The sequence below is a fragment of the Heliangelus exortis genome, chromosome 2 (assembly GCF_036169615.1).
Source record: "Heliangelus exortis chromosome 2, bHelExo1.hap1, whole genome shotgun sequence".
Lineage (NCBI taxonomy): Eukaryota > Metazoa > Chordata > Aves > Apodiformes > Trochilidae > Heliangelus > Heliangelus exortis.
This window is the reverse complement of record NC_092423.1, coordinates 40943488-40958969: the sequence shown is the minus strand read 5'-3', so window position 1 is coordinate 40958969 and position 15482 is coordinate 40943488. Positions and strand designations below refer to the sequence as shown.

At 44.1% G+C, this 15482-nt stretch overlaps 1 protein-coding gene across 4 annotated transcripts in view; it reads right to left on the bottom strand.

Moving 5' to 3' along the window:
* Positions 1 to 8342, bottom strand: part of RAPGEF5 (Rap guanine nucleotide exchange factor 5) — a 157628-nt gene extending 149286 nt beyond the window's left edge. For 2 of the 4 annotated variants that reach the window (XM_071735730.1, XM_071735732.1), the window contains exon 1: positions 7787 to 8071. In XM_071735730.1, the coding sequence (XP_071591831.1) occupies positions 7787 to 7972 (186 nt within the window). In that variant the 5' untranslated portion in view covers positions 7973 to 8071. Of the gene's footprint in view, positions 1 to 7786 lie in introns of all 4 variants that reach the window. The other 2 variants (XM_071735734.1, XM_071735731.1) reach the window with 2 other exon arrangements.
* Between the last annotated feature and the right edge of the window lie 7140 nt (positions 8343 to 15482).

The following is a 15482-nucleotide window of genomic DNA, read 5'->3' as shown; positions in this document are numbered from 1 at the left end:
GTGGAAAAGGAATTCATCAGAATAAACTGTATACTATAGCATTTACATATAAATAATTGACCCTAGCTTAATCTAACAGCCACAAGGAGAACATTTTACAAGGTCAGACTAACCCAAGTCAAACTATAAGTCAACCGAGATAAAAGACACCATGACAATCATGAATAGCTACTACTTTTTACACCTGTCAGTTGAAAATATTCAGATCCTGCTTCCATGGCTTTTAACTTTACAGCTCAGATGACAATTTTTATCCTTAAACTTTTGCCAAAAGCACAGATATGATGAAAAATGTTTAAATCAAAAGATGTCATATAGATAAAGTTTATAGCGCAAATGCAAAAAAGGCAGCCTAAAATATTCCAGAGAAATGGATCCATGCACATGGACTATATGGGATGTTCAAGACAGCCTGATGTGGAGAAAAAGAGATTTTGGAATTTGTGCACAAAGACCAGAGTAATGTATGGATGGCCCAGCCAAGCCAGCCCTGAGAGATCACAGAAGAACACGACACTCTTGCTCTGTCACAAGTTCAAAGGTGTTCCATTTTATTTTTCAGTCCTACAGCACCATGCTGACCTCCAACCAGTGCCAAAGCTCTCTTTCTAAGCAATATATGAGCCCCTATTGGAGGATGGCTCACATCCCAAGGAGATGACTGTGTGACCAGACCTACAGCACCTGGCTGGCTGGTGATCAGGCATGGGAACATGGCAAGAACCACCTACAGTCCTGAGTAGTTCAGCAGAGCCAGACCAAAAGTCTGTGTACAAAAACCCCATTGCTTCATACATTGGCTTTTATACCCAGCACCTGCCTGGGGCCAGGTCAGAAACCATGGATAGACAGAAGCACTTCAGCTTTAAGCAAATTTTATAGTATAAAGATATATAATTTAGATATATATATATAGTGTGTATATGTGTATATATATATACATATACACATATATCTATGTTTAAGTTATGTAAGTATAAAGATACATAGTAGAAGTATAAAGAACAAGGACCTTCCTTTCCTGTATATGAAATATTACTTTAATTGTTATGTATTATTACCATGGTTTTCTGTGAGTTAGGTTGAAGAAATGTCATTTTCTGCTTTTCCTTTTTTTTCTTTTCCCCTTTAAAGAGCTATCGCCATCTATTTTCAGCATTTTCATCAGCATAAAAATGCACAGCTTGTTTTGCAATTTCCTCAAGGAGCAAATGGGATTCAAACCACTGGGGCCATATGAGTAACAGCTGAATAGAAACCTTAACAGGGTTTGTCATAATTGTACAGTGTGGCCTTATTCACTCATCCTGGCAGCTGGGAAATCTAGCGTGAATTAAGCAATAATGCAGGTTCGCAACCAAGCAAATTAAAGTATACAGTTCCACAAAGTGAATTTTATTTCTCTTTAAATATATAACTAAGGGGACAATTAACTCACATTTAAAGTGAGCCTTTCCTCAAGATGCAATACGAGCAGAAATTTTTGCAAATACACAGGCATTCCTTTTAATTCCAGTGATCTTATTTCCTACATAAATTTCCTTGATAGGCTTCCAAGCCACAAGTGGCAGTACCACATCTGAGAATCTGCAGGTTTGGTCTCTTAGAAATCGAGGCAAAACCAAAAGTGAAAGTAGTGAGATCCTTGTTCTACCAGAATGACATGTGCAGGGTTGATCAATATTTTCTTTCAGAGTCCCTAACTGAGGGTATTAGTTATACAAGAAAAGTAGCACTTTAAGACAGTATGGCCAAAATTAACTCGAGCTTGAACTCCATTTGAAACATGGGCAAGGTGTTAAAGACAAGACCAGTGTTTTATGGCAGCCAGCTGTGGGTCAAAGAGGGAGTTACCAGGCTACACTCTGGCCAGAATAACAAAAGGAAACAGAATGTGTACCATAGCTTAGAGCAAGCTGCTGCATTTTTTCTGTATCAAGGGGTGGATGTCAATTTTATGCACCTTCCATAAGCCACATGATGGCACCTCTCCCCATGCACTGACAGTGGCAACTGCTACTGCTGCACCTGGCCCTTGCCAGGGATGCTAGAAAGCACCTGAGATGTCAGTCCAACCTCACACCCTGGGCCAGTGTAAGACCACAGGCAGTGGGCATCATCCTGGCAATCAGATTAATCCCCAGCCTCAGGGAGAAAAATCACTTTGCATTCTACAAAACTTACTAGGTTACCTCCTAGGGCAGAAGAGTGGGTTTGCCTTACATTTCATTCAACTGTACTTAATCAAACCATGGCATCATTTCTCAGATGTCATAACACATGGGCTAATTAAGAAGTGCTCTCAATTCAGTAATTCACTGACTATGAAACAAGTTATTATGCAAATAAACACAAGAGACACTGAAATTCCCCATCAGCTACCGTGGTCACTGTCGCTGATCTATTTTACTCATTACTCAACATTTCATGTGTCAGCAGTCACAGACCTGACAAGTTAAAGGATACTGTGAAAGACAATTATCTTAATCAAGTATGTTTAGCGGGAATACATAACAACCTGATTACAATAGGAAAAATTCAAGACTACTTAGCAAGGCTATTTTTAGTAGCATAATAACTGCCAAAGTGATGAAGGTATTAAGTTACTGAGGTATTAAGTTACTGCCTCCATGGCAAGCTTTAAAGCAAAATGTCACCAATATCAACCAGCCTACTTTGAGAATACTTCTGACAGTGAAACTTCTGATTCACAGAGCAAATCCAGTATTTTGTGTGCTAATTTCATCCAGTACAGCACACACCACAAGACCCCATCTTTTTAATGCAAGAGAAACTCCGAAATTAAAGCCTCTGTAGTATACATAAACACAGGTATTAGAGCAGTCATTCTGAATTGTTTTTTCTCCTCTTAAGCAACACCGGTCAAATCAGCATAAAAGTGCTAATGAAATGTGTTGATGGCATTGTCAAAAAAATGGAATGGTGTACAGGAAGATTAGATTTCAAAGACTGGAATATCAGGCAGAGTGTAATCTAGCCACATGAAAAATAAGGTCACTAAGACACTACTAAGATGAAAAACTGCCAACAAGAATATGGACTGCTATGAATGTCAGTCAGTGGTGGAAAGATCACCTGAGTACAAGATTAATCTTTATGCTTGGCTCAAGAAAAATGTAACTATCAACCACCAACACAATGTAGCCACAGGAGGAAGTACTGGAAATTCTGAGTATTTCCAGAAGGGAATTTCTACTGTCCAGGCAAAACCTCATCTATGACACTATGGTTTCCTCAGCCTCAAGATTAATTGATTATAGAGGAAAGTAACTGAAATTATATAATCAACTGGAAGCTTCTTAAGATAGATGAATAGCTTAGCAAAATGTAGGTTGAGAGGTTCAAATACTCCATTTAATTAAAACAGATTGCATATAATTTGATGTTTTTCCTCTGCCAAAGAAGAGTTGTCTCCAACAGCATGACAGCTGCCAGTGCCAGAATATATGATGGATATCTCTAATACATTCCAACCCTCCAGCTATTTTCAGCTTGGGAACCTTCTGTGCCTGATGGGGATTCTGTAAGTTATATATTTCCCTTCCATGAACTCATTCAGTCTCATCCTCAACCTGTATAAATTTTCAGCACCCCTACCCTAACTCTTGTGGTTTGTTTTCAACAAGTAACCCTACAGTAAGTTTGTATCCTGACATACACATACAGCAAAGCTGTCACTCAAAACACAGCTAAGATGAAGAACTTAGCCTGAGAACATTTGTCTGGCTGAAGACCTCTTGGAAGGTCACAAAAGTCATTACAGAAAAGAGTAATGGCATCTCTTCAACTTCCAGCAAGCCAAAAGGAATGGCCCATGGTGAAGGCTTGTACAGGCAAGCAAGTTCTTTTACAATATCCAAGCAATGGGGCTTCACACCATGACATCCAAAAGGTTTTCCATCTCCACTACTGTCATAAAGAGTAACATCCATGCAGAATGAGAGCAGAAGTCAATAAAAAAATGTCTGTGTGTGTGTGTGTGTGTGTGTGTGTGTGTGTGTGTGTCTGTGCAAGAAATTCCTCCTCCAACATCTGAGCATTCCCTGCTCTCCCAGAAGGCACTTGGGAGCAGCACTATCTCCATTAAGAGTTCAACTGAGTGCTTTGAAAAGGACTTCTGGCATGATGGAGTGACTTTTGCACTGATGTGCCTGCAGGAACTTGGCCACTGGATTTCCTGGCGCTTCCAGGGGCCAGGACCCATATTTCATGACTAATTACAAGAAAAAGGACATACCTCAAGGAGACAAAGTGGGAAACAGAAGGGTCTCACTTTCAAAAAATTTTGAGAAACGTGTCAGAGGGGAACAGTTCCACAGAGCACAGTGACTCACTACAACAGATCCCTTCTCTGCCTCTGCACAAGTTCTGACACACACACAGCTACCCCAGCAAGAGAGTCCATCATCTTCTGCAATTTTATGCAGCACAAAGCAGCACCAAGCAGAGAAGGAGGGGTAAAATCCAAGCCTCCCACTGTGCACTAATCTCCAGTGCTGTCTTGGATGGCTGTGCAGCACCTGCCCCAAGACTGAATTTAAAAGAATCAGGGACAAGGCCAATGTCCAGTCCAAAGTTCAAGAGCTTTAGTAAAAACAATGGGCTTCATTAGCAGAGGAAGTGGAGGTTAGCTTTACCTGTTATCAAACAGTCTGGTGTCAAGGGCCAACGACCGAGAAGCCCAAAAGATTTTTTTTTAAAATTAATCCACCCCATACTAGATTGCAAAGTTTATGCCATTTTTTGTACACTACCCTCTGCTGTGCAATGCTTACCTCCCCCACACACCATGGGAAGTGTTTGAACAGCATGCAGTGAAGTATATCCTTAAAACAATTATAGCACCCTTAACACTTTCATTATATTTTATTATCTATAGTCCCCGAGCATGCACACATGCAAATTATCTCTGCTTTATAGATGAGGAAGCAAACTGCACTGCAGGCGGTCCCTCAGCAAGTCAGCATCAGAGGCAGACCTCCTGCTCAGGGGGCATAATATTTTTCTAGGAAATTAAGCAAGCCAGAATTTCAGCTGGTCAGCATTTACTTGAAAACAGCTCACCTAAGTGAGCAACATTCCTGATGAAACCAGCTGGACAAATAAGACTCTCAGCTTGGTATTTGAACAAACAAAAAAGCACAAAGAAAAAGTCACTGGAGAGGAAGATCAGACTAAATTTTTTTTTTTCAAAGAGATCGAGGGAATGGAGATTTCATAAGCAAACAACACCCTCCAAAAGTTAACTTTGGATTAACCTGCAATATTTTATTGAGGTGAAAAAAAAAAAATTGTTTCATATTTTCATATTTTTTCCATATTAATCCTCCTTGAAGCTTATTTTAAGGCTTTTTAAGAGTCATGTTAAAAAAGGAAAGCATAAAAAATGCTGCACTTTAATAATCTAACATACCTCTTCCCTCTTCAAAATACTGTCATTTTCAGGGTTGAAACAATTCTTCACATTATACAGAAATGTGTCATGCCCCTAAAATTCCATTTCTGGGAGGAAAAGACACATGCACAGAGTGGACAGGAATCAAGCCAGGACAGTGCTAATGGAACCAGGCTGCTTCCTGGAGTATGGCACATATGGGAGTGACACTCCATGCACCCCAAGTGTTCCAAAGGGAGTAAGTGACATTAACATCACTCCCTACACCTCAGAATAATTCAACCTGCAGGAGAATCCCTGCAAACCCAGACACAGCAGATCACAGCAGTCCCGTTCTCCACACAGGACCAAGCCACTGGCCAGAAGGTTCTGATGGAACCATACAGCATCTCCACACAGCATTGCTCACTGAGCCAAGATCTGCTAGGCTTGGCTCCAGATTGACTTACAAAGTTACCATCCTCCCCCCAGCCTTCTTCCGATCAGGATAGACAGCTCAAGAAAAACTTTGCAAGTTGACCCACAGGGTGCAGGGAGGCAAAGTCACAGATGAATGCTACCACTAAATCTGTCATGCTGTGTTTGCTGGTCCGTAACACAGCCCATCAGCAAAGACAGGCAGAGTCTCAGCTGGGACTGTATGAAGCAAGATGGGACCAAGGCTTCAGCAAGCACAACTGAGGAGCTGCATGACCCAGGAGGTACCCAGGCACCTCACTGGGATATTAACTCACCCACTGCAAACATTTACTGAGTAACTTTTTGTACCACGCAAGTGACAAATGTTTTCAGTAGCAGTGAGTAATAACCATGAGGATAAACCTCAGCCTGCTCTGCATGGCATCTCCCTGAAGCCTCATGAATTTGTTGTGCTAACACAGTATTTTAGGACTGACTACAAATCAACGTTACCAGCAGCTGGTTCTGCACTGCTTCTTATCTCCTCACTGCACACTTACTCCACTTCTCAGATAGTATGCTTTTAATGTTGAACAAATAAAACTCCATTCAGAAAAGGTCTCATCTTCACTGAAAGATGGGTATCTGTTGTAAACATCCTGCTAGGGCAGAGCAAGACAGCTATTTATACGAATTCCCTTAGGTCTGTGTTCAAATGGACACTTGTGAAGTGGGTTACAATTTCACCAGAGCAATAAAAATCACTAGGCATCTCCATACAAACTACTCTTTATTCTGTGCATTAAACTCACTTGGTGAAAGAAATTGATGTAGAACAGGAATATGAGTCAAAACATTACTCAGAAATAGCTGTTCCAATGCCACTTACATGCTACCTTAATCCTATTTAACTTCTTCGCTTGTATATTTTCTTATAACAAAATATTCACCCAGGAAGTTTGGTGTAAAATTCACACCCTACTATATTTCACAACAATTTGCCCATGCAGAAAAAGCATTTGTTTATATGGGCGAAGTACTGCGAGGTTGAGGAGGGTACAGATACACACACCATGCTGACTTCTCCCCACTAACTCCCTGTTCTGCCATTTACCAGTGAACCAAAACCACATGGCAGATTGCTCCATTCCTCATGTAGACAAACCCAACCCCAAGTAGGTAAACTCAAACCCTTCATCAGATGGTGGTTTTCATTCCAGTTTTGGCCTGCAAGTAAAGTTTGCAGCAACCTGATGGCAATCTCACCCCTGTGATACGGCTGCAGCCACAACTGGGAGACATCAAAGCTGAGGCAGTGTCACGCTGCTTCCTACCAAATTATTCCTGTGCCATCAGCTTTTCTAAAAACGAGTGAACTGGAGTGAAATTTGGCAAGTGATTTTCACAATGCCCACCTCTCCCCACAGCCTCAGTCTCTAGAGGCACACGAGATCGGCGATGGAGCATGCCTGTAAAGCCATCCCAGCCTCAGGAACCCGAGTGCCGCTTGAAGCTGCTTTAACACAAGTGTCCGTGCACACCTGCACAGCACCTCCTGACACACCACTGCACGCTATGGCCCACGCAAGTTCTGCCACATGGGAGGGGAAAAAGAAGGAAGAGCAGAGCCACAAGAGGAACAAGGCAGGGCACACGCTCGTCCTTACCGATATTTCGTTTTTACCTGAGCTGGCAGAGGCGGGCCGAGCCCCAGGCTGCCTGCTGGCACCCCCTCCGAGGGGCTGCCCGATCGCCCTCCCTCCCTTTCTCCCTCCCCGCCGCCCGCTCGGCACTCCCCGCCGAGGGCCAACACCGGGACCCCGCGGCGTCCCCCCCCACCCCCGCGGCCCGACCCACCCCATGTACGGCCGCCCGGCGGGCAGGGCGGGGGCGGCCCCGGCGGGCAGGGCAGGGCAGGGCCGGGCCGGGCCAGGGGGTTGCCCGGGGCCGCCCGCTGGCTCGCTCACTCACCCGGCCGGCGGCAGCAGCGCTCTTCCTCCGCAGCGTGAGCCCGCTCCGCAGCAGCGCCGGCAGCTCCCGCAGCTTCTGTCGCAGCTGCACCGGCGGCGGCTCATGGGTGCCGCCGCCGGGGTTCCAGCTGCGGGCCAGCTCCGCGCCTTCACACGGCGACGGCATCTTCACGGAGCCCACGGCCATGCCGCATCCCTGCCGGGCTGCGGCGCGCAGAGCCACTCACTCGCTCGCTCTCTCGCTCGCCCGCCCGCTCTGCCCGCCCGCCTTCCCCTCGCGTCGCCCCAGCCCCGCTCCCACCCACAGGCGGGCAGGAGGCTCGCAGGCAGAGGGCTGGCAGGCGGGAGGCTGGCACACCTTCCCCCGCACTCCGCGGCCCCGCCGAGCGGGCGGGCGGGTAGCCCCGGGCGCAGGAAGGCCTGGCGGCCCTCCGCCTCTCCCGCTCCTTGCCGCGGCCCCGGCGGTGATAAAGGGCAGGTAATGAGGCGGGTGGAGGAGGTGCGGGCGGGAAGAGGCAGAAGGTCCTGTTAACTCCTTTGCGTTCGGGGGCCGCCGCCCCGGGCGTGCACCCCACGCTGCCGGTGTCCTGTGCCCAGCACAGACGCCCTATCCACGGAGGAGGGGGGTACACGAGGAAGGGGCGGTGGATCCAAGCCGAGGTCAGAGGGCTTCAGGCTCCCCCAAGGACTGGGCGGTCTCTGCTCATTCCTGGAGGTTGTCGAGGCCAGGATGGAGAAAGCCCCGAGCTGAGCTTGCCTGGGCTGGAAGTCCCCCAGGGTCCCCACCTGCCCGAATCACCTTATGATCCCCAGGGCTTATTTATGGCTGTAAGAGGTGAAGCTCTTCCAGTGGATTCGTGACTCAGGGAGGTGCTTTGTCCTCCATGTCAGCACTGCTCATACTGGAAAAACTGAGCAGTTCACCCCTGGTGAATGACTTGCTGCCAGTCACTCAGGTAATCCCTGGAAGGGAACTCTCCATGCCAGAAACCAGTTCCTTTTGCTCTTTGTATAAGGAATAAAGATACATTCAAGGCGCTTGTCTACAATTAAGTACCTTGAATTATGGGGCCTTATTTAATCTGTGGAATCTGCCTTTTCTACCTTGGTGGTATTGGTGTTGCTTGCTTTCTGCCAGAATCATCTCTGTGAGACTAACCTTACCTCCTAAGGTCGTTTACCAAGACATTCAGGCACTAGTGATTTAAATGTGAAAGCTGTCGCCCTGTCCTATCCAAGAGGTCCTGTGGACTCTCAAGGACTGATGCTAGTACTCATCCAGCCCTGCAGGAAACAGATTTAACCATAAAATTAAGCTTGGGGGGGAAAAAAAAAAAAGGAAATAATTTTTTCCTCACTGTTGTACTCCCTAAACCAACACCTCCAGAATCACAGAGGTACCCACAGTGGAAAGGAGATGGCAGAGGTACCTGACCTGTGTCAGAGTGCCAGGACACAGTGGCCCCTTCCAGCATCAGTGTGACGTTGGGTTATCCATCACCTGAATGCAGCAGCAGTAGTCTGGCCTTTGGGCTGCACTGACCTGAGAGCAGGAGGCTGCAAAAATGTCATCCTGCCTGTGACCCATGGATGTGCATCCCCCTTGCGTCCCTTATGCAGGATCTGGTAACCATCTGACTCCAGTCAGATGATCAGTCTGGTGGAAAAATGACACCTCAGAAAAGAAATAAGTTTTCCATCTGAACTGATCCACCTTGTGACCACACATCTGCAGGATCGAGGAAGGCAGAAACCTGGAAGTAAGGAAAAGTGCCTTTCAACTGCTGTCCATCATGAAATCAGTTTAGCTGCATTCTATGTGCATGATTTTGTGACCAGCACTAACCAGGCCAACCCAGATACTTGTGAAAAGGATGGGGTTTGCTCCAGTCACATTCTGCCACTATCTCCTTCCTGCTGATACCAACAATCACTGCCTATTACATGAGCCAAATCTGAAGGGTTAAGGGTAAAAAAAAATCTGCTATTTTAGCAGTGTAATATGGCCTGTCATGTGATGACTATATGATACAAGAGACAGAAAAGGGACAGGAATGTGACATGTGACAGTTGTAACTTAGATGAAAAGTGAGATGCAGAGACCTCAACTCCAAAATGCCAGGGAGACCTGTGAGCCCCAGATGGCAACATCAATGCCAACTCTTGCAAGGGCAGGTGGGCTCGTGCCATAAAGGTGCTTCAGCCAAAGCATAAGGAACATGAAGAGCTCTGGCTGTTCCGTGCATTGCCTCATGTCCCAAACATTTCCATTATTTCACTTGATTTGTGCTCTCCAGCTGCCCTGCAGTGTGGCTTTGACAGTTGTGTTGCCTGGCAGCCACTGTGTCACATCTCAGGATGTAATTATGAGGAGAGGTATATCTGCACCCAAAAGAATAATGGATCCTTAGCATATGGGCTTCACAAAAGGACCATATTCTTTGTCTGGACCATATTCTTTAGGCACTGCTACAATACAAACAGCAGCAAGACAACTCAATAAAGTGTGACTGAATGTGACAGACTAAGGTATAACCAGAAGTAATGTGATTATGTTAAGAAAGGGTAAAATTTTCTAGTGCTCAGAATGTCTAGTTTGTTTTTTAACTGAGCAAGATAAGTATAACTTGTGAACAGTGTCAAAAGAGAAATAATTGTGCTCTGCAGTACATTTAAAATAATCAACTTCTGGATAACATAATTTTGACTAACAAATTATGTCAGGAAAAGGGATTAGATAGCTGCTAGGTATCTTCTAGCTAGATATTCTAGGAATATCTAGCTGGGATATTCCAGTTTTGGGGAAGATTGTGATAGGAATTGTTTACAATCAAATCTTATATTGCTTTTTTTTGTTAAGTTTGCTTGGTGAATGGGTCTGATACCTGTTCTTTTTCCTCACTGGAAGGCGAGAAGGGAGGGAAGAGCAAAACTAGACCTGGCCAGGAAGCATTCAGCAAAACAGTTCTGTTAATAAAAAGGTCTTGCACCTAAAATGTTGTGTTCAGAGCATCTTGCTTGCAGTCCATCATCACTGAAGGGAGAGCAGGGATCTGCGGGAACAGAGTCTGTATTCTGGGCAGTTTTGACCCCTGGCTGACAGTGGATTTCCTGCCCCTCACAGGCACCAGCAGTAACACAGAAAGTTATCAGATCCACTGACCACCTGGAAGTTCTCCAGTGCCAGAACTTGCAGGTCTCCAGTTTACACACTTAATTTGGTCCAGTGTAAAAGCAAACCCAAGGAAATAACTCTCTGGTGCTTCTATCAAGAAATCTAGGTTTGTGTATACTTCCCAGAGTGAAGTCTGAACGAGGTTTTGTTCTCTTGCTTGCAAGGGACTTCATATAAATATAGGAACATTTATGTTTAAATGGATACAGGATGGAGTCTGGAGACCTAAGGATGTTTACTGCAACTTTATAGATGTAGGGCCTGGGATGGGAGTGCCTGCTTTTTTTGTTGGCTTTTTTTTTTTTTTTTAATGTGTTTGTTTTTCTTTTATGTTGCAGCATAATCAAAAGAAATGCAGTAAAAACAATACGAGTTGTTTCATGCCTGTATGTGTTTCACATCAGTGCTTAAGTAGATGATTGAAGAAAAAAAAATAATCTGCAATCAGACAGTTCCTGACAAAGCATAATGAACATTTACTTTGGACTTAAAGTATTAGGAGTTCTTGACTCTGTTGGAACAACCACTAGATGCCACTTTGGTTTTCCCTGCATGAAGTGAAGACAGGTAGTGCAGGGATACAATTGTGAGGGAGTGGGGTGCAGGAGCCAAATGTGAGAAACCCATTAACAGGCAGTGATGCTGAGTCCTTTTGGAATATTTGCTCTCCCTGACCAGGCAGGAGGTATTCAAAAGAAAGCAAGTTTTTTCCAAAACAACACCACCCTGCTGTACATCAGCCAAACATCACTTCCCCTTCCCCGGGTGGTTCTTCTGGAGTGAGGACAGCAGAGTGATGCTTTTCTACCCTTCCAGAAACTAAGTTGGTCGTCTTTCCATCTCTTCAGACAGCAAGCAAGCAGGTTTTTTGTCATAATGCCTCTTCTCCAATGCAGGAGGTGAGCTGTGTGCTGCTCACTTCCCTTAATCACATCTGGATGAATCTCAAAGAAGGTCCCTTTCTGCAGAACTCATCCCATGCTCTCACAGGAATCATACCCTACAAACTTTACTTTGCCAAATGTTGCTCCAGGCCCAATACATCTGAATCACAAAATGCTTCTATCATGCTCTCCTGCCAGCTCACAGGCTCCTGACATGTGGTAGCCTGGCCTGGCAAGATTTTTATGTCTTCAAACACACTGTGCAATAATGCTGTAAAAGAGAAGGGCTGAGCAAGGCTTTGCACCATCCTGTAGTGCCTCACAGGACTTTAAGGATGCTTTCCCCAGTCCCAAGAAGGGACATATGTCCCACATCACTTCACCCACAGCACCAGCATGGCAGGGGACCATTCAGGAACCTCACTGTAGGCTGGAGGTACACTGCTGAAGCCTGGGCCCCTCACCTTCTGTTTTGTCAATTTTTCATCTGTTCATCAAAGTCCTAAATAAAACCAACCTGTTGATCCTCAGACCTGCTAGGAATCTGCTTTTTGGCTGAATAACTAGCATTAGGCTTTTGAGTTTTCAATTACCTTCCACCTGACCACAGAGTGGGATCTTGGTTGCATTTTGAATGTTGAGTATCACCAATTGACTTTGGGCATAAATGTATTATCAGATCCACATACATCAAAGGCATGTACTAAGGTCACAGGCATATTTTTTTTTTAAAAATCTTTGATTTAGTTTCTCAAGTAATTGTTTTTTAAAGAAAAATTTCCAGCTAGTTTATTATGATGTCATCACATAGGTCAAATATTCAGTGACTGGAGCTAAGAAGCACTGCTTGCAGCATTTCTGAGAAGTGATAAGCCTGCAAAATATAACATATGCTCAGCAACAGAAAGATACCAAAATGGGAATGTGGGACTAGGATACAGGCAATCAGTGCAGGGTGTGACTTGAAAGACAGCAGAACAGGAGAATAACTACAAAAAAGAGGGAAGAGTTGAAAGATAAAGGAGATGTATGAGTGGGTGAAATATTTCAAGTAGCTTCATGACTCATACCTCAAAAAGCTTCAGCTGCCTCTTTATTAATTCAATACCCATTTTCTCCTGATTGTCTGTGAACCTCTCCACTTCAGCATCTGACCCTTTCCCCTCTACCTTGCACTAACAGCTGCCTGCCCCTCTGCCACCAGGGCCTCTTCCAAGCTTTTAAACTGGAGGCATCTTCAAATGACTGTTCAGCCCATGGCCTGCCCATGATTCATCCAAGAAACTGGAACATGGTCTCTTCTGTTGACTCTTCAGCACTCAAAAATGAGAGAGCTCAGGAACATCCTGCGTTGCTGTGTTTGTTGCTGCCGTTGTTTAAACCAGAATTAAGGCACTCGTCAGAGGACAGGTGGAAGGGTGTTTGTAATTCTAAATAGATCTCTTTTTTTGCATTTCTTTTTAAGAATCACTGGGCCATGATGACAAGAGCAAAACTAATGTAAAGACAGCCAAAGGCATTTTTTGGTGCATAGCAAAACTTTTGCTTGAACATAAACCCAAGGAAGAATGCATTTGCTGTGGTAAGTGTGATTTGTCAGAGCTAATGAACCTGTCTCAACTCTTCAGTTTGATTTGTCTTTTTAACATACTTGGAAGCAGGAGACCTTATGACCCCTCAGGGAAATTAAAAGTCTTAAAGCTCTCCTGTCTGGCCTTTTCTGTCAAAACAATGCTGTCATTGAGCTATTGCTTTTTCTCTTACAGACCAAAATTGAACTCCAAAGCCAGTAAGATCCTTGGTGGAGTTTGTTCAGAGTTTTCAAAATGACAAATCATTATCTTTTATGATGATAAATCAATATATTTTAATTAAAAACAAATACATAAATGTACCTTTGGAATCAGGAAGTTTTTCCAACAGCTGCAACCAAAATTCAAGTCCGTTTACCCTAAGGCACATGGGCATATGCATGATTTTTTTTTTTTAAATGCCCACTGTGAGAAGATCTGCATCCATTTACAGAAGAAATTGTGTGGGAGATTTTGAAAGAGACAAAATGCTAATTAGGTGCTAAATTCTCAATGAGAGTCAATAAAAAATCTTCCATGTGTGATTGATTGTTAATCTACATATTTATCTTTCCTTCCTTAGCTGTTACATTCAATAGTTATGTTTAAATTCATGTTTTCTGTTTTAACACATATTTTATGGGTTTTCTCCCTATCTGTGTGAGGATGTGTTATCCTAATTCTGTAGAAACTGAGTTTTAAGACACTGCACTGCCTCTTTGTGGGCCTGAGACCTCTCTGTAAATCTTCAAATGCCTCGGCTGTCAAGCACATTTGACAGAGGCATCGAAATCCAAAAACGATTAAGTCCTTAAAAGTATTCTGAAAATAGGCAGCCAGTTAAGAGTGGTGGCTAATGCTTCACTAAGGTTAAAAGTGCAGCATTTCATATGAGACCTTAGAAAATCTAGATAGGGTCTCAACCTCAAGACACAAATCCATAGAGCATCAGGCTTCATTGATCAGTCTGCTCACAGAACCACTACAGAACTGTGAGATAAGGATGGATGGATGGATGGATGGATGGATGGATGGATAGATAGATAAATAGATAGATAGATAGATAGATAGATAGATAGATAGATAGATAAAGAGAGATGAGAGAGATAGACACATTTCTATAGCGTATATGTCCCCGCAGTGCCCGCTCAGCTTTCAGCAAGATACCATAATTTAACAGCAATGACTTTCTCATATGATTATATTATCATTTGCAAAAAGAGATATTTGCATATATGTGCATGCACATATACAAGGTTGCCTTTTGGTTTAAGTAGAGCGTGAGTATCTCTTGCTGCCTCCATGTGAACAGACCTTAGCCCCACATAGTCTCTTTGATGAAGGGAAAATGCAAAACCACATGCCAAATATTTGGAGTTTTCAGCATAAACCTGGATCCATGTTGACAAGTTTTTCCCAGGGATAGTAGCATCAGTAAAATATTTTCATTCCAGTTTCTTGAGAGGTTGGAAAAATCAACAAAAGAATAGCATGAGACCCATTGCCAGAAATAATATTGCCATTTTAAACATACAACCATCTTGTGAGCAATGAAATGCTTCTGGGTTTTGTTTTGTTTTTATGTGCCTGATTTTTCCTGCTGAATAGGAGCACCATGGCTGTTGAGCAGAAACAGCAAAGCAGATTACTGTGAGAGAAAGCTGAGTCCAGTCAGGGGTTCAGAAGAGAGTCTCTGCTGTACAAGGGATGGTACAGGTTTGCTCAGTGATTAGATGGGTTCCTCCTGAGAGAGGTACCACCAGACCAGCACCAGCAGAGTTAATAAGGCAGGAGAAGAATCCGGATGGCTTTGTGCTTCCCATTTGAGCAATGGTAGAGCAGAAAGGGCTCACTCCAGCAAGTCTGCAGGCGTAAGCCAGAGGCCAGGGAGAGATACTGCCTTCCACATCTTCCAGCATGGGAAGACCAAGTGCTGTTGCAGAGGGCACATTCCTATGGTCTAGGCTTTTGAATGGACCCACAAAAGGGATTCCTACTGTTCAGTTGTCCTGTGGGACAGCTGTTCATAGGGGCTGTGAGAAAACATGATCAGAGCAATCTTGTAAT